This window comes from Brassica rapa, chromosome A04 (assembly GCF_000309985.2).
Source record: "Brassica rapa cultivar Chiifu-401-42 chromosome A04, CAAS_Brap_v3.01, whole genome shotgun sequence".
Classification (NCBI taxonomy): Eukaryota; Viridiplantae; Streptophyta; class Magnoliopsida; order Brassicales; family Brassicaceae; genus Brassica; species Brassica rapa.
The window spans coordinates 20,786,692-20,806,211 of record NC_024798.2 but is presented as its reverse complement, the minus strand read 5'-3'; the positions used below and the strand labels follow the sequence as shown (position 1 = coordinate 20,806,211).

General features: G+C 33.6%; 4 protein-coding genes and 1 non-coding gene across 6 annotated transcripts; 3 read left to right on the top strand and 2 right to left on the bottom strand.

Annotated features, from left to right (window-relative positions):
- The first annotated feature begins 100 nt into the window (after positions 1–100).
- On the top strand, positions 101–4,189 carry LOC103866065. The gene is made up of 2 exons (XM_033289664.1): positions 101–3,695; positions 4,054–4,189. The coding sequence occupies exon 1, from the start codon at positions 3,269–3,271 to the stop codon at positions 3,656–3,658; it is 390 nt and encodes a 129-aa protein (XP_033145555.1). The 5' UTR covers positions 101–3,268; the 3' UTR covers positions 3,659–3,695; positions 4,054–4,189.
- Positions 2,944–3,015, bottom strand: TRNAT-UGU. The gene has a single exon. It is a non-coding gene; the product is annotated as a tRNA-Thr (tRNA).
- Positions 4,018–6,846, bottom strand: LOC103866064. Of its 2 annotated transcripts, none has more exons than XM_009143939.2 (8): positions 6,359–6,841; positions 5,946–6,118; positions 5,673–5,735; positions 5,498–5,564; positions 5,309–5,409; positions 5,059–5,103; positions 4,498–4,977; positions 4,018–4,408 (listed from the first exon to the last, which is right to left on the bottom strand). In XM_009143939.2, exons 2-8 carry the CDS (start codon positions 6,072–6,074, stop codon positions 4,238–4,240), a joined length of 1,056 nt encoding a protein of 351 aa, XP_009142187.1. In that variant the 5' UTR covers positions 6,075–6,118; positions 6,359–6,841; the 3' UTR covers positions 4,018–4,237. The 2 variants fall into 2 exon arrangements, with proteins under 2 accessions (XP_009142187.1, XP_033145549.1); XM_033289658.1 differs by having other exon boundaries at positions 4,098–4,408; positions 5,946–6,124; positions 6,359–6,846.
- Positions 6,847–7,371: 525 nt separating this feature from the next.
- LOC103866067 (inositol transporter 1) lies at positions 7,372–10,467 on the top strand. Its single transcript, XM_009143941.3, has 5 exons — positions 7,372–7,813; positions 7,955–8,025; positions 8,097–8,432; positions 8,511–8,804; positions 9,355–10,467. Exons 1-5 carry the CDS (start codon positions 7,666–7,668, stop codon positions 10,030–10,032), a joined length of 1,527 nt encoding a protein of 508 aa, XP_009142189.2. The 5' UTR covers positions 7,372–7,665; the 3' UTR covers positions 10,033–10,467.
- Positions 10,468–15,559: 5,092 nt separating this feature from the next.
- Positions 15,560–16,519, top strand: LOC103866068. Its single transcript, XM_009143942.3, has 2 exons — positions 15,560–16,075; positions 16,162–16,519. Exons 1-2 carry the CDS (start codon positions 15,634–15,636, stop codon positions 16,239–16,241), a joined length of 522 nt encoding a protein of 173 aa, XP_009142190.1. The 5' UTR covers positions 15,560–15,633; the 3' UTR covers positions 16,242–16,519.
- Positions 16,520–19,520: the final 3,001 nt, after the last annotated feature.

The window sequence follows — 19,520 nt, the reverse complement described above, 5'->3', positions numbered from 1 at the left end:
TTTAAAAATAAATCAACATATACGTTACTCTTTAACGTTCTTCAATTTTATCTTCTCTTTTTTTGTATACTAATTTCAACTTTCTTTTTGGTTTGAAGAAAGTAAACAGAAATGGGAACGATTTAAAGTGGAAAAGAACACGAGTTAAACGACTAGTAAATCAAACAAAGGGAATGAGAGATTAGTCTAAGCATGACTTCTCAAACATATTTAGAACAAAATGTTTGAAACTCTAGAGACTTACCAAATGTTTTAAAGCCTAGGTTTAATGTAATGGATTAGTTTTTTTTTTTCTATTCAGAGTTCAAAACATTATTATTAAGAAATGTTAACTTAAATTAGAATTTTAAAAAATCAAATTTTTTTTTTTGAAATTGTGAATTTAATATCCAAAACTTCTGGAATCATTATAAAAACGTTAGAGATTCGTAGTCTTTGATTCAGATTAATGTTAATATATACAATTTGACCTGAAAAATCATATCATCTACTTAATTATTTACAATACATTGGACATTACTATTTCTTTGGAAAATTAAAAAAATTATTGCAAAGAAATGTGAAGATTTGATAAAACCACTGATAAATAATTTATTTAAACTTTTGACATGAAAACTAAATTAAATGAAATAACTATAGTTTTGTGTTCTCTATCTTTTTTGATGAAATTTAATCTATTTAAATAAAATAACTGATATATATCTCCTCAAAACAAAGGTTTAAAAGTAGAAAAAGCCGTGATATACCGAATCTATTAAGTGTGTGTACCATATTAAGCGAATGTTTTTTTTTCTTATATTAAGCGAATGTTAATATATATTTTAATGAAAAGATGTTTGATATAGTAAAAAAGGTCACTCGATCTTATATTAAAAAAAAGTAAAGAAGGTGCAGAAAACGCGTGAAGAAGATAGAGGTGTAGTTAAACATATACATCGCTTTTGTGTTAAATTATAAAGGAAGTAATGTCCAAAACCGCGTTGTTATAATGGTTGATGTTTGGTTCCTGTCCCCATTTGTTTGGTTATTTTAACTTCTTTTATGTGATAAATGTGCCGGTCTTCATTGCAGAGTAGACTTTACACCACCACTTCTTATATTTTTTGTTCAAGTGGTCTTGATGCCTCCCTCGAGTGATGTAAATAGTCAAGACAAACAAAGGTTTTAGTCGCTATTCGCTACATCAACAATTTATGTAATATTTCTAGAATCAGCAAAACAACTAACAAGTGTTTGACAGCTTTTTAATGATGAAAACTTAACGGGTCTGAGAATCCAAAGAAGACATTGAGGAACCAAAAAACGCGCCAAGAATGACGCCAAAGTTAGGTTATGACCGTTGGATCTCCTCATGTCTCGAAGGTTGTCGCCATTCCATTGGTTCACTTCTTCTACGTGGACCTACTTGCTCAACAACCATTTATTACTAGGAATTAATAGTAACATTTTAGTAAAAAGAGCTGCTAGAGTTTGCTAAGAAAGGAGTAAGTAGTCGTTGGAAAGTAAACCCAGGAAGAACTAGTCTAGTCATGGGTATTGTTATAAAAATACTAGCATATAGAAATGTTTAGTAAACGAAGTTTTATAAGATTTCCATCAAAATTAGTTAATAGTATCAAACTAGAACTCTAGCAAGTAGCAACTTGCATGGCCAATACTAACCTTGCAATTTTTCTGAAACTGTGAACAAGAAAATAAGAATTATAGTTTTTTTTAGCAACAACAACAAAAACGAGTTTTTTTTTTTTAAGTAGTAGAGCTTGTCCAAACAAGAAATTAATATCAACCAATAGTATGCAACCAATTCAAATATTTCCAATTAATGTTTCTTAACATTAACTACTAAAAGTACTTTAAAATTTTAGAAAATATTTCATTTTAGAACAAAAAGCAAATCTACAAAATTCTACTTTCAGGAACAAGAACAGAGGTGGGAGTATAAAATAAAGATTAACTAAACTGGTTTATAATTAAAAGTTATCGTAGATTCTCACGGGGTGTCGTGTAACTGGCCGGGATCCAAGGACACTTGACTTTGTGAGAAGTCTCATGGACTACTACATGGTTGTCATCCAGCTCAACTAAAGCCAGCTCCACTCATAATTCATACCTATAGTTGTCATCATCTGCTGTATTTTCTTATTATATTTCACTTCATTCATGTGTTTAGGAAAATATGAATCCTAAAGCTTTTTCCCCTTTTTATTTGACAAACACTTACTATTGTATTTAACTTTTCCTCCTTTCCTTTTGTTCTTAGATGCAAATTGCAATGATTCTCGGTAGTGGAGTGGTCACTCCACTCTTGATCCACTTTGGTTATCATCACACGTAACATTCGACACCAGGTTAATTTGTGTGTGTTTTCTGGTATATATCAACTACATTATATTTCTTCTTTTCGTCATTCAGTGTTAGGCTTTGTTTCTAAGTTGATCCAAAGTTCTAAACTCTACAACAAGTATCCAAAACAATATTTCTACGTCAAAGACTCTCAGTAGCACATGAATTTGGCATATTCTGTGTATTTACGCAATCAACGGGTGGATAAAAAAATTGGGATTCCTTAATTACCTACAAACAATAAGTAATTAATTAATTACCTATATTAACATCGGGGTTACAGGATAATGCACACACATTTTGGAAAAAATAAAAGCATATGCATGCTCTTATGCTAAGTTGACTTCACCCCCATTAGTATCGATATTCGACCATAACCATGTTATATATGTTTATGGTTTTCTTTTTGTTATTGTTGCCAATATGGAATAATGTATGTTTTCTTATACTCATATATCCATCCATTTATGAATAATAATATTAACGAACTTGATAAAACAATTTTCATGTTGAAAGTTTCAACTAGAAAATTGTTAAAATTAGTACTGCCTGATCTCTAAAGTCAAAAACATCTAAAATTAGTTAATTGTGGTAAAAAAGTGCCCACACGCAGGATCGAACTACGGACCTTCAGTTTACAAGACTGACGCTCTACCACTGAGCTATACGGGCTTTTGATTTTACATTTCTATTTAACATAGTTCGCCGAGACACAAGTACGATGACGAATCTTTCCGACCAAACTCTATGCTCCGAAGTCCGAACCCACTTGAGTTAAGATATAAAAACTTTTTTTTTTTTTTTTTAATTGGCGACTGAAAACGAGCTTGGAAAGGAAGTAAAAATCTAATCTTTTGATCTCCTTCATCCTCCTCCGTGAACACCAAGAAGAGATCTTTAGAACTCAAATCAAATCGAGAAACCAATGAACGGGACCCACCGTCACCATCTCCTCCAGCTAGTCCTATCCTGCCGCAAGATCACGGCGCAGGTGACTCAACGAGGTACCTCCACCATCATAGCCATGGCTTCATCCTCCGAGCAGGAGTTCCTCGCCCAGAGCCGCGCTAATCTCTACCGCTTCCCTCGCTCCAACAACTTCTGGGACTCCAAGACGGCCTCTCGCGTCGGCGAGAAGCTCGGTCTGCGTCTCAGAGAGCTCGGCGTCGACGCCGTCTCCATCGACGCGGAGGAGGAGATCTCAAGACCCGTTCACCACCGTAAAAGGGTTTTGCCGTTGTTTGACTCCGTCCGTCGCAGTGGAATCAGAGTCGATGGTACTGATCAGTTAAACGATGTCGTTCCTAGAGATTAAAGTTTACAAATTATTACAGTTTCTTGTACGAACTATTTGATTTAATACTTTTTTTATTCTGGCTTCTATGCAACTAACTAAGTCTTTCACCATCATCATTTTTGTTCTGTGTATACTGTCTAAAATTGTTTTGATGGTATATTAGTAACTTATGACTGTCTCATGGTTACTAGATCATCTCTGCTACATTGCAATGTCAGTTGACAATATATAGGAAAAACTTATATGCATTGTTAGATCAGATGTTGTAGCTTTTCACTGATCATCCATAAGACCACATGTTATGTAATAAGCACTATGCTTACTTGCCATTAATTACAATGTGTGTAAAATACATTTTCATCCATTAGTTTGGCAACTAAGCTAAACCAAATATATTAACCAAAAGAAGAGGAGTAAGATTGTTTACTTCTTTTGAAAAAATGAAGGAACATCAAGATGATATAAACAAAGGCATGTTGAACCTTAAATGATATTGCATTACATTATACAATAAGAAAAGTGTTTTTGTATTTGAATTCTTTTCAAACTGATGCAGCTGCAGAATATCTGGTCATGAGTTTGTGTTCCTTCTAGACTTTACTTGAGGAAGAACTTCCAAACGTCTCTGTCTGTAGTTTCCTTAATCAAATGAGCTCCTAAGATAGTTTCCTCATCCACCAAGTTTCTCAGATGTCTCGCTCCGTTGCTGAATCCCACATACTGCTTCTTCGCCGCCAAATACACCACACCGTAAGGCGGTCTCAGGCACTGTTTAAAGAAACAACAACCATCACTATAACAAGTAAACAAACAACCACCAAGTCAAGAACTAAAGAGAGAAGGATCAAGAAACCAACCTTCTTGATGAGAGAATATAGTTTCTTGAGAGATGTAACCGAGTATGGAATCTCAGTCATTAGTATAACATCATACCCACACTCTCCTCCTTGATCACTCTCGTTAGCTCTCTCCCACGCTCTGCTCCCCGAGAGCTTCCTCGACCGCCTCGAGAAGAAGTCTTGCTGTTGTTGTCCTGTAATGCTCCCGTCTTGGCTGCTGCATCCGTCGTTGAAATCTTCCTCTGAGAAACTCAAGCTCATCGCAGCTGGTTCGAAGACATCGGTTCGTATGATGGATAAAACGGTAGGAAGCTCTTCCCATTCTCCTGCGTAGAAACGGACAGACGCAGAGACGGCTTGTCTTGATGGTGTGAGCGGGCTTTCCGGTTGGCGGCTTTGCCTGTCACGAGCTTGGTCGAGGTTTGCGAGAACGTTTGGGATGGTTGTGCATCTTATTGTTTCTGCGTTGAGGTCTTGAAAGTGGACTGAGGAAGCACCCTATAAGCAAAAACGAGATTAGATTATGAGACTTGTGACAGTAAGTAAGTAACGGCTATGTTCCAGTGTCGGTTTACTTACTTTCAAGCAGGCAAATATCCCAGGGACTCCGTAATTGCAACCTAGCTGCTCAAGTCACCATACAAAAGGGGAAACAAAAGTGGTAAGTCAGAACATCTATGATAGCTTCACAAAGTACAACTTCAAATCCAAACATTCAGCATGAAAAAATAACTTGATGTCATAAGCTTTGTGGCGAAGAATGTCTCAGGATACTGAAGTATATTAAGTGTAAAGAGACTGTTCAGTGAGAATGATTGAGGGGAAGTACCTCAAGGACCCTTTTGCCTCTGAAGCTAAGCTGACCATCACGGATCTCGTTTTTAAGGACATCAACAAGTACAATGGAACTATCCCAACTTTTCAGAGAACCTACACAATAGTTTTGTAGCTAAATACAATTTATTATGATAAATTAAGAGAGGAAGACATCAGATGCAAGTGCATTTGAAGCACATACCTTCATATTTAGAAGGAGCAGTTTCTGAACCAGAGAGCCCAATGATATCAGCAACACTTACTTTCCCCTACAAGAGGTTTGAAAAGCCAAATGGATTAATTACTTTTCTTTCATTTCTACTGGTTTAAAGCTTAGAAGTGGCTGTGAACTGTCTTTAAAATTGAATTAGTAGTACCTTAAAAACTGGTAAACCAAGAACATCTAGATTCTCCCCTGAATACCTGTTATGAGCTGATGTCTACAAAACAAAAGAAACAAAGAAACAATTAGAGTTGTAAGGTATATAACAAGTCTACTTCATACATAAAATGGAAAACAAAAAAATCTTTATTTCTCTCAGATTTTTATGAAGATGAAATGGTAAATCACATCTAATTTTTCATCAGGAACTACAACTTCTTTTATAATAAAGTTACTATAATGGTAGTGACAAAGAGCAAACAACAACCTTAGAAGGTATGATCTCAACAGCTGGTGTTGGAACCTGCAAATCCTTTTCAGACAGTGCAGAGACACCGCCACGATCCTGAGGTAGCAAACCGGGCAAGCATTGCGCAAACAAAGCTGGTGCTCGCATTCTTCAGCTTTGTGACTTCTCAACAATGCTCCAATTGTAACAATCTAAAGTTATCAAATAAAGATCCAATCTTTAGTAAAATGAATTGCCACTCTGAACATATTTAATTCTAAAACCTTTAAAGCCCCCAAAACCCTTCAAATAAAAATCCAATCTTTCATGAATCCAAATGAAACTTTGAGACCAGAGCCAGTAACTTCAACATAAAGTAAAAAGCTTTAATTCAATTTCATTTCTAAAACAACCGATTACTTATCAAGAAACAGACAATGAAGATTACTTACAGAGGAAAAGATTTAAGACAAAGCGATAAGTGGAGAAGTTGTGAAGACAGTAACTCGATTTCAGACGGAAGAAAGATGAGGAGATACTTGTCTAACACGACGGCGAAAATCTAGGGATGAACAGCATCAAGGGTTGAAATTTAAGAGCGAAGAGATCGCTCACACGTTTAAAGTAAACAACTTTTTCTTTTATTTAAAAAAAAAAAAAACTAGAAAGGAAAGAGGGAGTTTGGCCAACAAATCGAAGCTTCTGTTAAGACCGTCTGGTCCGCTTTTGTGTATCTGTCCGAACTATTTTATATTTTTAGTCCTTTTTTTCTTTGCTAATTTAGGAACTGACCACTTTCTTTTTTTGGGTCTGATTAGTGATATTAACACTTATATTAATTTAATTTTTTAAAATATAAGATATGCGAAAAATATAAATGTTTATTATATTTTTAATATATTGCTTAATTTATTTTAATAATATAAATAAATTAAAACAATTTATAACGTCTATTTTATCTTTATAACAAGAATTATAATATATACCAAATCTAGATCAACATATTCAATTTTTTTTAGAATTTAGTTTTTTTTTTTATATCAAAACATATAAAATATTCTCATGGTTGTATTGATTTTTCAGATTTTTCTGAACTCTATATAACTTTTAATAATTATTTTCATTATTATGAGAACAATTATGTCCAAAACTGATAAATCAATGCAAAAGAATACAAGGATAAAACATTCTTAGCCTATTTTCCCAATTTTTCCCAAAAATAAATAAATAGATAACTATTATTGTCTTGTAGTCTTCGCCTATTTTCCCAATTTTTTTTTTTTGGAATTTAGTCTCTTATATCAAAACATATAAAAAAAATTCTCATGGTTGTATTTCAGATTTTTCTGAACTCTATATAATTTTTATAGTTATTTTCATTATTACTAGGACAATTATGTCCGAAACTGATAAATTAATGCAAAAGAATAAAAGGATAAAACATTCTTGCTCTATTTTTCCAAAAAAAAAACAATAAATAGAAAAACTATTATTGTCTCTGTAGTCTTCGCCGTGTAAATCCAAATGATCCCTCTCCTCTGTCTCCTATCTCTTCACGTTTCTGACGTTTTTTCTTTTTTTTTTCTCACGGCTTGATTTGTGCCGTCACATTTCACCTCGGCGACTTCTCAATCCAAATCCTCCGATCTTATCCTCCTCGAGCCTCGGAGTTTCTAACCAATCCCAATCCGTTAAATTTGAAATCTTTATTCATCTTCTTGTTGAACTTCCGGCGAAATTCTCAGATTGAGAGTTAAAGATGACATTGACGATCCCGTCGGCACCTGGGAGCTCAGGGTACTTAGATATGTATCCAGAGAGAAGAATGTCTTATTTTGGGAACTCTTACATCCTCGGTTTGACTGTCACTGCCGGCATAGGTGGTCTCCTCTTCGGCTACGACACAGGTCTCTCTCTTATTCCCGACCGTGAAATAAAATGTTTTTATGCCTTAGATTTGGATTCTCCACTGACCCATTTGTGAAAGTTTCGTAATTTCAGTTGAAAAACTTGGTTCTGTCTGATTTAAGAATTGCTCTTTTGTACAGGTGTAATCTCTGGTGCCCTTTTGTACATTAAGGATGACTTCGATGTTGTTAAGCAGAGTAGTTTCTTACAGGTATGTTGCTTTATTGTTTAATCTGTTCCAAGCTGTGGTAACTTTCTTTAAGAATGATTTTTTTTTTTTAGGAAACTATTGTAAGTATGGCTTTAGTTGGTGCTATACTCGGTGCTGCAGCAGGAGGTTGGATCAATGACTATTACGGACGTAAAAAAGCCACCATGTTTGCTGATGTTGTCTTTGCAGCTGGAGCAATCGTTATGGCTGCTGCGCCTGATCCGTATGTTTTGATCGCTGGTCGTTTCTTGGTTGGTTTAGGAGTTGGTGTTGCTTCTGTGACTGCTCCCGTTTATATAGCCGAAGCGTCTCCGTCCGAAGTGAGAGGTGGACTTGTGAGCACCAATGTGTTGATGATCACTGGTGGACAGTTTCTTTCATACCTCATTAACTCTGCTTTCACACAGGTTAGTAGTTAACATAGACAGTTTCTTTCGTTTCTTGGTAAGTGTTGTGAACTGATGAGATTTATTGTTTGTTGGCAGGTTCCAGGAACATGGAGATGGATGCTTGGTGTTTCAGGTGTTCCCGCTGTTGTTCAGTTTGTACTGATGATGTTCATGCCAGAGTCGCCTCGGTGGCTGTTCATGAAGAACCGTAAAGAGGAGGCGATCCAAGTGCTGACGAGAATGTATGACATCTCTAGGTTGGAGGACGAGATTGATCATCTTTCCGCGGCTGAAGAGGAAGAGAAGCAAAGGAAACACACTGTTAGCTACTTGGAAGTCTTTAGATCCAAAGAGATGAGACTCGCGTTCTTTGCCGGAGCAGGACTTCAGGTAACTTATTGGAAAGTCCTCCTTATGTTTTGAACCGAACCGAACCAATAATTCGGTTAGGAGTTCAGTTCAGTTCGATTCGGCAGGTTTATAAAAAAAAAAACTTCGGTTTTTTGGTTTGGTTTGGTAATCGGTTAGTTTGTTTTTTCAAAAAGAAAATTTTGTTAACAAAATTTCAAACCGAATTAACCAAAATTTTGAACCAAATTATCAGAATTTCCCAAACTTAACCGACTTTAACCAAACTTTTAACCGAAATATAATTGAAACCAAAAATTCAGTTAGTTTCGGTAATTTTTTTAAAAACCAAACTGCCTGAATACCGAAAACCGAATCAAACAAACCTTTTTCCGGTTCAGTTCGGCAAGATTTTGGTCGAACCGAACTACTCAAACTACCTGAACCAGCATGCCTACTTTGACTCATAAAATACTCAAAACATTGGTTAGAAACTAGTAAAAACACCGATATATTACTTATATGTCTGTCTGGTTTTTCAGTCTTGTAATAGGACTCAAGATTTGATGAAAGATAAAACCTGTATTTGCAGGCGTTTCAGCAATTCACTGGGATCAATACCGTCATGTACTATAGCCCTACGATAGTGCAAATGGCTGGCTTTCACTCAAACCAGCTCGCTCTCTTACTCTCTCTCATCGTTGCTGCCATGAACGCTGCTGGTACTGTCGTGGGGATCTACTTCATCGACCACTGTGGACGGAAGAAGCTTGCTCTCTCGAGTCTATGCGGTGTCATTATCTCTCTCATTATCCTCTCAGTCTCCTTCTTCAAACAGTCTGACGCATCATCGTCTGATGGAGGGCTCTACGGTTGGCTCGCTGTGCTTGGTTTAGCTCTCTACATTGCTTTCTTTGCACCGGGAATGGGACCGGTTCCGTGGACGGTTAACTCGGAGATATATCCGCAACAGTACCGAGGCATATGCGGAGGGATGTCTGCAACGGTTAACTGGATCAGTAACTTGATTGTGGCGCAGACATTTTTGTCGGTAGCTGAAGCTGCTGGTACTGGAGTGACGTTCTTGATTTTGGCGGGGATCGCGGTTCTGGCTGCTGTGTTTGTGATAGTGTTTGTGCCTGAGACTCAGGGGCTAACGTTTTCTGAAGTTGAACAGATTTGGAAAGAGAGGGCGTGGGGTAAGAACAGTGGTTGGGGGAGTAGCAGCGAGAGCAATGACATGGATGGGTTACTAGAGCAGGGATCTTGAGTGGCTCATGCTCATATGTTGTATCACAGAGCAAACCAAGATTTGGTTCCGGTTTAGCTTGGTGGTATATCACAGAGTAAACCAAGATGTGTTAGGAACTGTGTTTGTTGATAATAAATACGATTAGGGACTTTGGATTCCAGCTTGTTTGCAAATCTTTCTATGATGCATGTGTCTATGATCAAAGCATAGACTCTCGACAAGAGCATTGAATAGATGAATGGTTGATTCACAAACATAAGACTTGTCGACTGTGTTAGTATCTATCTTCTTTTTTTCTGTTAAATAAACATATATTGTCTTTTAGGCACAGCATTAATTGATTAGAGGATAGTAAAGGGTGATGAAACAGAAACATTTATTGTACTTGGACATGGCAATAACCCAAGAGACATAAAAGGGCCACCAAGATGTATGATTGGATATTATAGTGTATCCTTTTGTGTTGTGTTGTGTTATGTGTCACCATACAATGCATGTTTGTGTTTTTGGTAAATCATTTTTTATGTTTTTGGTACTTATCTGAAATAGGATATCCTCTTTTAGATATGGTTATTACTTATTAGCATTCTAGCCTCCAATGGGTTCCATGATACTTCTGCTGTCAAAGTTTCTCGATAAAAGTGGGATAGTACTCATTTCTTCCGTCGCATTGGCTGTGAATATATGGGATAGTACTCATTTCTTCCGTCGCATTGGCTGTGAATATATGTTCTCATAAATAAGTTTGAGGTTTGGTCTAAAGTTTTCTGATTACAGAAAATATTAATAAGTTTTTTGATGTTATGTTAGCCATTGTTTCATTTTTTCCTCAACTAGTTTCTTTTAATTTCTGTTGAAACAAAATGATATATAGTTATAAAAATCTTTAAAAAACTAGTATATAGTTATAATTTTAGTACTAATCTCGTGATGTATAAAAGTAAACTTTAAAATGATAAAAGAATAGTAGGCTTGTGGTAAATGGATAAATGATAGTGATGGAAATGAAGGACCAACGAGAACATGAATGTCGTGAAGACTAGTGTGAAATGTGGTGCTGATTTGTTGAGCCGAAGAAGCAGAAAAAGAAACACTTGAGTTGTTGGGTCTCTTTTTTGTCTTTTATATCTTTAACTAGGATAAGACCTGCGCCTTACGCAAGATAAGTTTATTTGTATATATTATCGATAATTTATATATTTGATTATTTTATTTATACATATACAATATTTTTTGTTGTTATTATATAATTTATTATCGAATCAATTTTTATTAAAAATTATGGAACAAAACTATAATTAATTTATCATGGGTTGATCGGATTGGACATTAAACAAATTATGACATAAAAACCTTATTTTTTTCATCGAACACATTCTTGAAAAAAAATGAACAGTATTGTTTTCACAGTTGAATTATTTTGACTTTTATCTTCCATATGGTTTTGAAAGATTTCATATCAACCATCAAATTGATACATGTCATTTTTATGTTTTTAATCGTATACTTAAGAAAAACTTACATTTTTATAATTTAAAGTTGTTTTAAAAAATTCAAAATATAACATATAAGAAAAAGTCTAACATATAAGAAAAATATAACATATAAGGTGTCATCATTTTTCGTATTTTAAAAGTTGTTTAAAAAATATATATATAACATATAAGGTTTCTTCATTTTTGTAATTTAAAGTCATTTTAAAAAATCAAAAATATAATATATAAGAAAAAATCTGTTTTTTTATTATATGGTTAATGTGATTGTTTTTTAATAATATAAAATAAAACAAAAGTGAAGAAGAATGCAAAAATTGTTATCAAATCTTTATTATTCATAATCATTAATTGTCATATATATGTAAATCATATTAGGTAATTTCGTAGCTTTTATTTAAGGAAAGAATACACACTTCTTATATTTTAGGTTAGTATAATGTTCTCTAGTGGACATTAAACAAATTATGACACAAAAACCTTATTTTTTCCATGGAACATATTCTTGAAAAAAGTGAACAGTATTGTTTCCACAGTTGAACTATTTTGACTTTTATCTTCCATATGGTTTTGAAAGCTTTCAGACCAACCATCGAATTGATACATGTCATTTTAATGTTTTTAATCGTATACTTTAGGAAAACTTACATTTTTGCAATTTAAAGTCATTTTAAAAAATTCAAAATATAACATATAAGAAAAATATAACATATAAGGTGTCCTCATTTTTGTACTTTAAAACCGTTTAAAAAAATATATATAACATATAAAGTTTTCTCATTTTTGTAATTTAAAATCATTTTAAAAAATTCAAAATATAACATATAAGAGAAAATCTATTTATTTTTATTATATGGTTACTGTGATTGTTTAATTTTTAAATAATATAAAATTAAACAAAAAAGAAGAAAGATGCAAAATTGTTATCAAATCTTTATTAATCATAATCATTTATTGCCTTATATATGTAAATCATATTAGGTAATTCCGTAGCTTTTATTTAAGGAAAGAATATATACTTCTTATATTTTAGGTTAATCTAATGTTCTATAGTGTTATATACTTATGGAAAAATGGGACAACTTTAGATTAAACTATAGTTTATATTAGGTGCTCTAGAATTCTTAGAAAATAGATTTAGAAGGTATTTAGATGTGCCACATAAGCAAGGGGTCTTTTTTAATTAATACAAAATTGAGGTTACATCTTTTCAAATGCTTTTCAATTAATATATAGGGGATGACCCCTCTAAAACCTTTAAACCCTAATTTATTATGGTAAACTATACCCGTGGCAATTTCCCTGCCTTTTGTCTTCTTCTCTCGTTCACATGTGTAATCCCTTACATTTCCACATGCGTTTGTTCATTGTTTTGTTATTGAATAAAAACTTCTATAAACTAAATAATAATTAATTTGTGTTCTTTTTTACATTAATTTGATGGTTTGTTAATACAAACAAGCTTACTTGATGGTTATCAGATTTATATATATCATATGTGTGTGTTTATGAAAGTTACCGGTTACTAATTGTTATGAATTACGTGCACAAGTTTTGTATAAACAAACATTATTAAATAAATAAAAATGAGAGCATTTCAAAACGAATGTATAGACATTAGTATTGCTTAATTTACACTTAGACGTTGATTAAGTCGATTGGTCCAATATATATAGTCAACTATTTGAAAACAAAAGTCTAAGACATGTTATACCGTCCAGAACAATTGTGTATTACCAACCACATTAGTGATGATACACGATTTTGGAACATAATTATGTATGTATAACAATATAAATATAATCTATTAATCTCAACAATTTCACACTTGTTATTATATGAAATTACAATTTAAACGAATAAATATTTTCTATCAATTCAAAATTTCAAACAAACATCGTTTATTCAGTATGCAATAATCGCATTTATGTTAACATTGTTTGCAGCCCCATAACTACCACAATCATTTGAAGCCTTTCGTTCTATATGTACAATAATACATGAAACCAACCCATGTCTCTTTCTTTTATATTGACTATGTATATACCCACTTCCCTTGAAGGAAAATGATGGTATGATGCATATACCATGCCACCATGATTCATCATGACATCTTATATTAGCAATGACACGTTTGTATCCATTTGACGCCGATGCACCATAGATCAAAGTCATGTTAGTTTGTCAATGAAGCCAATTAGCTCATCAAAAGCTGGACCACGATCATTTTATTTCATATTTTATTTTCCCATTAGAAATTTCGAGAAGCAATCTTGTTTTGGCTTCTACACTTTTTCTTCTTTATGATTGTTTATTCTGTTTTTAGCTGTTCACAGCAAGGAGTTTTCAGGAAAATCTTTTGAGATTGGTTAACCAATTAATACCTAGTATGATGTAGTCGATTTATGGATTTTTATATTCATATCATTCAAACTTAACTATATTCTACAATTTAAATAATTAGATAGGTGGCTATATAAATATATTACAACAAAAAAAAATAATTTATCTTACTTATATATATACATGATACATCAATTAGCGCGGGACGCGGGTGCAAAAGATTTTGTCTCGATTTGGTAAGCGACCGTAATAGTAATCCCATTGATTTGCCATCTCATAAACATTTGTCGATCATTCTAAAGAAGATAAATCACACTTTAGTTTTGCTTGCCAATATCTACAAAATAAGATAAAAACAAAATGTTATGGTGGAATCTAAAGTTACTTGTCGTATTAAAAATTGTTTTTAAGTCGTAAGGTAATGTAAAACTGATGTGGCGCATCTCGAGGCCAGTGACTTCTGGCAGGCCGAAAGTGATTTGTTTATAATTAGATTGGCAATAATTAAATTATCTAACAGCTTAGTCTCCATAGATCTCTAATAAATTAGTTTTTTTTCCTTATTTCTATGTTTTATAGTTGTTGAGTACAAATGTATTTCAGTAATAATTGAAGCAACCTAACAAGTTTGGAGCAACGACTTCTTGTTGCGGCCGCGAGGAGTTAGATATGAATTTGTGACTAACACATGTAATATAATATATACACAAGCATCCTTTTGCAGTTTGATTCTACATGCAACTATGGACTATGGACTTTTTAACACTCAATCTTCCTTTTCCACACACTCATTTTTCTTTTAGTATGGACCCATAAGGCCATAACCTACGTATATGTTTCCTTTTTTCCTTGATTAAACCTGAACTGTGACATGAAGACAACTCTAGCTAATACAAAGATCATACTCAATAAATTGAAACTTCGCATACATACATATATATATATATATATATATATATATACTCAAAAATGTTGCAAGAACTACAAAATGTAAGTCTTAATAATAGTTAGGTCAAGTCTGCTATCAGTCTATCACTATTTTTTCTGGTTTATATGGAAACGTTATGTGATATGAAGTTGGGAGAACCGCTAGCGTCTAAAAACCTAACTAGAAGAATTAATACTTCAAGAATTGTAAAAATCAATTTGTCGGTTTCAAGTCATACCAATTAGGTTTTCCAATGATGTGTGATGGTACGTAGTTTCCACATGCAAGGTAAACCTAACTTCTAAACTACAATTTGATTGATGAAGAAGTAACAATAATATACAATCACACCTAAGATTCTATTCAAACAATGTAAAAAAAGTTTTAAATTACCATATATTCAGAATTTAAAGTAATATTAGAGACATATAGTTCTGTAACTAATTAACTAATATTATAGACATTAGACCATAGCAAATAGTATACAGAGATCAAATGACATCACATATCTGAAAAGTCTTTTATTATATTTTTACTGCTTGAAAAACGGTGGGAATAATTGGCCAAAAGGTGCTCTGAGATGACTATTCGTTGATCTAGATTCTAACACGCACATGGTAGGCCCCAGTTTTCCGGCCCAACTTCGGCTTACACGTTCATGGTAATAACGATGATGATCATCATCATGTAATAATCACATACATGGATTAGTAACAACATGATGATTACGAAAGAGACAATAAATAATCGTCTCACGTTGATAGCTTTATAAGCACCTCTTCACCCTCTTCCTATCTTCACTTTCTCTCTTCTCTCTCTCTCTCCAGCGAATAAAAACAGAGTTTCACAATCACAATGTGCGACTCAGACTTTCTCTCTCGCTGTTCCTCATACGAGGCAGACGTTGATTCAGACTCAGACGTCTCGAGCACCAGCTCGTACAGTGTATCCGAGGAAGAGATAGACAATGGGTTTGGTGGTGAGTCGATGAAAAAGACCAAGAAGCTAGAGAAGAAGAAGAGCAATGTGTTGCTTGAAGGTTACGTTGTAGATGATTTGAAGAGGACCAAGAGTTTAACGGACGATGATCTCGAGGAGCTTAAAGGCTGTGTAGATCTAGGCTTTGGGTTTAACTACGAGGAGATTCCTGAGCTTTGTAATACTTTACCAGCTCTTGAGCTTTGTTACTCGATGAGTCAGAAGTTTATGGATCAAGATCATTCCCCTGAGAAGAAAACGCCGATGATGCTTGAGTCTCACGTTAGTCCTATAGCTAGCTGGAAGATCTCTAGTCCTGGTAAGCCCTATTTTTGAAATGTTTTAGTATAACATTTTTTGTTGCATTTTCAGATTTTTTGATTATATAAAATGCGTTGAAAATAGGGGATAATCCTGATGATGTCAAAGCAAGGTTGAAGTTCTGGGCACAAGCTGTGGCATGCACTGTGAGATTATGCACTTGAGAAAATGAAGATTTGGACTTGAATCAATCAAAGCTTGATGGATCAAAGAAGAGGATGAACAAGACAACTGATGCAGGAGTGATATCTCTTTATATGCTGTTATGTTTCAGCTTTTTGAGACTGACCTGCTTGTAAACACACATTTGTTGTATGAGTTATGTAATGCTCAATGCTTAATGACCTAGGGAAGATTTTGCTAGGAAAATTTGTTGTAATGCATTAATAAAAGATCAAATAAATAAAAATATTCTTTTAATGAAAGATTAGTACCAAGAACACCCCTGTTTACAAGAAAAATGATTCATATTGTTACTCTGATAGAATCAAATTAACAAGCATACATGTATAGAATCAGAGTGAAAAGTGGCTCTCATTCTCGAACTTGGACATGTTCAATGCTTCTGGTCTCTTGTCCTGCACCAAATCGGTCCACATTACATTCATTGTTTTCTCCACAAACATTTCCAGAGAAAAATATATTGTTGTCTCTTGGTATTTAATTAAAAAAATGTACAAATTTCACAAGATTATGTTGCTTCTATTGTACAAGTTCTAAGGTTCACACAAGAGGTTGGAGAGAGTTATTACAACCTAACTGCCCCCAAAGAGTTTGGCAATAGTTCCATTCCAAGTTCTAATTACAGATATATGTATACATTTCACATAACACATTATATAGTCTCTGTAACTTTCAAGCTATGTTTGGTTTGTTGTATTGCTCCAGAGAGAGGGGGGGTGGAGTGAGATTATAAGAGAAATAAATATTTTGCATTTTTAACTCCAATTCACATCACATTCAGGTTATATTGAGCCTCCTGTCGTGGGCCTTAAATAGTAACCATCCCAAACGATGTCGTTTTATTTATCTCATTTCGGTTTTCTTAAATAGTAACCATCCCAAAGAAAAATATGACATATAATTTATTAATCAAATTTGAAGTAAAAATATTGATAAAAATTAAAACACTTGAAATATATATAATTTTATAAGATTAGCCAAAGAAAACATGTATTAATATTGAAAATAAGGAACATAACATAAAATTAAAACTAAGGATGGTAGTGACTTAATATTCTATTCAATTTCTTTCATATTTACCGAGATCGTTAAAATATTGTCAGAGAAACAACTAGCAATTGCCAACAAAGAAACAAGAGATACTAATAGGATCAAATCTATTTTGAAATTCACCAAAAGAGACATGACATATAATTTATTAATCAAATATGAAGTAAAAAATTGAATAAAACTAGAACAACTGAAGCATATATAATGTTATAAGATTAGCCAAAGATAACAAGTATTTAAGTTAAAAATAAGCAACATAACATAAAATTTAAACCAGATATAGTAGTGACTTAATGTTCCGTTAAATTACTTCCATATTCACCAAGATATTAAAATATTGTTTGAGGAACAACTAGCAATTTGCAACGAAAAATTAAAGGTACTACGAGGATCAAATCTATGTTGATATTCACCAAAAGAGATATGACATTTAATTTATTAATCAAATTTGAAGTAAAAAAATTGATTAAAAAATAAAACACTTGAAATATACATGATTTTATAAGATTAGCTAAAGGCAAAGTTGAAAATAACGAACAAAACATAAAAATTAAAACCATAGGTAGTAGTGACTTAATATTCCAGTAAATTGCTTTCATATTTACCAGAATCATTAAAAATATTGTCCAAATGATAGATGGAGAAAGAGCTTCTTGGTCATGTTGTTGACTACATCTTTTTTTTTGTAAAATTCTTGTTTGTTCTACTTGAAAATATGCACTGATTTTGTGAAAAACAAAATCTATGAGATTAAATCGTAGATTTTATAAATAAAAAGTATTGGTCATATAAATAGAAAGAGAATATTATTTATAGAATAAAATATAGAGTAAACTATTGAAGATCAATTTTTAATCTATTTTAGTATACTAGTAAGGGCCTCCTCCTAGTCAAAATGAGGCATCTGATACATAGTCAAAAAAGCATCTGATACATAGTAAAAAAAAAAGGGAGTATAACTTAGCACAACAAGTTTCCTTCAGTGTAATCATGATGAAATTAGCATACTAAGCACTCTACTCATTGTCTTAAACAACTCCATAACATTCAACTATGTATATCTATAGGAACATGATTGCAAAAACTTGGAACCCAGCGTCCAACGGAGGGAAGATACAATGTCACGTACTCAGGTCCACCATTTTGTCTTATCTCTGTTATGTTCTGATACATATCTGGTCATGTTTCTTGGTATAATTGACGTGTTGTTCAATGTGTCTAGAGGAGAAAACTGATGGGTCTAAGTCTTAGCATATCATAAACTTGCTTGTTGGATGAGATCCTATCATCCCCTAGGAGAACAAGAAGAATAAGGGAAGTACAACAAAGGGGAAGAGACAACTTTGAAGGCTTTCCGACACTTTAGGAGGAGTTGGTTTGGTAATCCTGAGGTATACACGTAACCACCATCTACCCAGGATTCTAACAAAAGTAAGTCCGAACCCTATTTCCTTCGGATAAGCATTCTGTTGACTTACCTTATTGGACAAGAAACCTCTGTAAAATCTGCAATTTAAACTCAGAAATATCAGTTTGTATGTAGGCTAATTTGGAGGGGTTTTCCGGTCAGATCAAATGGAATTGGATCCAAATAAATTTATCTATGGAAAGATCACATTGCAGAAAACTCATACGATCAATCAGATGACAAATAGGAGTTATAACTAATTAGCAAATCACCTTCAAAGTTGGTCCGGAATCATCCAAATTTGAAGAAACAGAGATACTACTCTGTTACAGCAAATTCAAGAGAACGTGTAAGGTTCATTCAGGTGGTGATCTGACTGAAATTTTGTATAGATGTACGGGAAACTTTAGACTAAATATTCAGCGGTGGGATTGACAATTAGACCGTCATGGTATTAGTTATTCATGTATTTCTGAACCAGTTGGTGCAGTGTAAAACAGAGTGGTATGTTTGATCAACTGTCTTGTTTGGTTGCGCAGATGAACTCGTACCGAGCTCAGATTTGGTAGATTGCTGCCTCACAGCATATAATGGATCCTTTGACTGAGACAACCACTGAAACAGGATCAACAGCAACCTCTGACATGGAAGAAGAAATCTAAAAGAGTGAATCGAAGTTCAACGCTTGCTTAAACACCTTGTGAGATTACACTAAGATGTCTGTACCAAGGGAAAGCTTTTGTTCTATTTCAATCACTATAAGCAGACCTGAAATTTTGGGGCCCTATCCAAAACAAAATTT

Excerpts from the sequence above, each read along its gene's own strand:
- LOC103866068 (XM_009143942.3), top strand. The coding sequence starts at position 15,634 with ATGTGCGACTCAGACTTTCTCTCTCGCTGTTCCTCATACGAGGCAGAC. Across the intron at positions 16,076-16,161 it reads CTGGAAGATCTCTAGTCCTG|GGGATAATCCTGATGATGTC; the intron begins GTAAGCCCTATT and ends CGTTGAAAATAG.
- LOC103866065 (XM_033289664.1), top strand. The coding sequence starts at position 3,269 with ATGAACGGGACCCACCGTCACCATCTCCTCCAGCTAGTCCTATCCTGC.
- LOC103866067 (XM_009143941.3), top strand. The coding sequence starts at position 7,666 with ATGACATTGACGATCCCGTCGGCACCTGGGAGCTCAGGGTACTTAGAT. Across the intron at positions 8,026-8,096 it reads AGCAGAGTAGTTTCTTACAG|GAAACTATTGTAAGTATGGC; the intron begins GTATGTTGCTTT and ends TTTTTTTTTTAG. Across the intron at positions 8,433-8,510 it reads TTAACTCTGCTTTCACACAG|GTTCCAGGAACATGGAGATG; the intron begins GTTAGTAGTTAA and ends GTTTGTTGGCAG.
- LOC103866064 (XM_033289658.1), bottom strand. The coding sequence starts at position 6,074 with ATGCGAGCACCAGCTTTGTTTGCGCAATGCTTGCCCGGTTTGCTACCT. Across the intron at positions 5,565-5,672 it reads TTGGTTTACCAGTTTTTAAG|GGGAAAGTAAGTGTTGCTGA; the intron begins GTACTACTAATT and ends AACCTCTTGTAG. Across the intron at positions 5,410-5,497 it reads TGCTCCTTCTAAATATGAAG|GTTCTCTGAAAAGTTGGGAT; the intron begins GTATGTGCTTCA and ends ACTATTGTGTAG.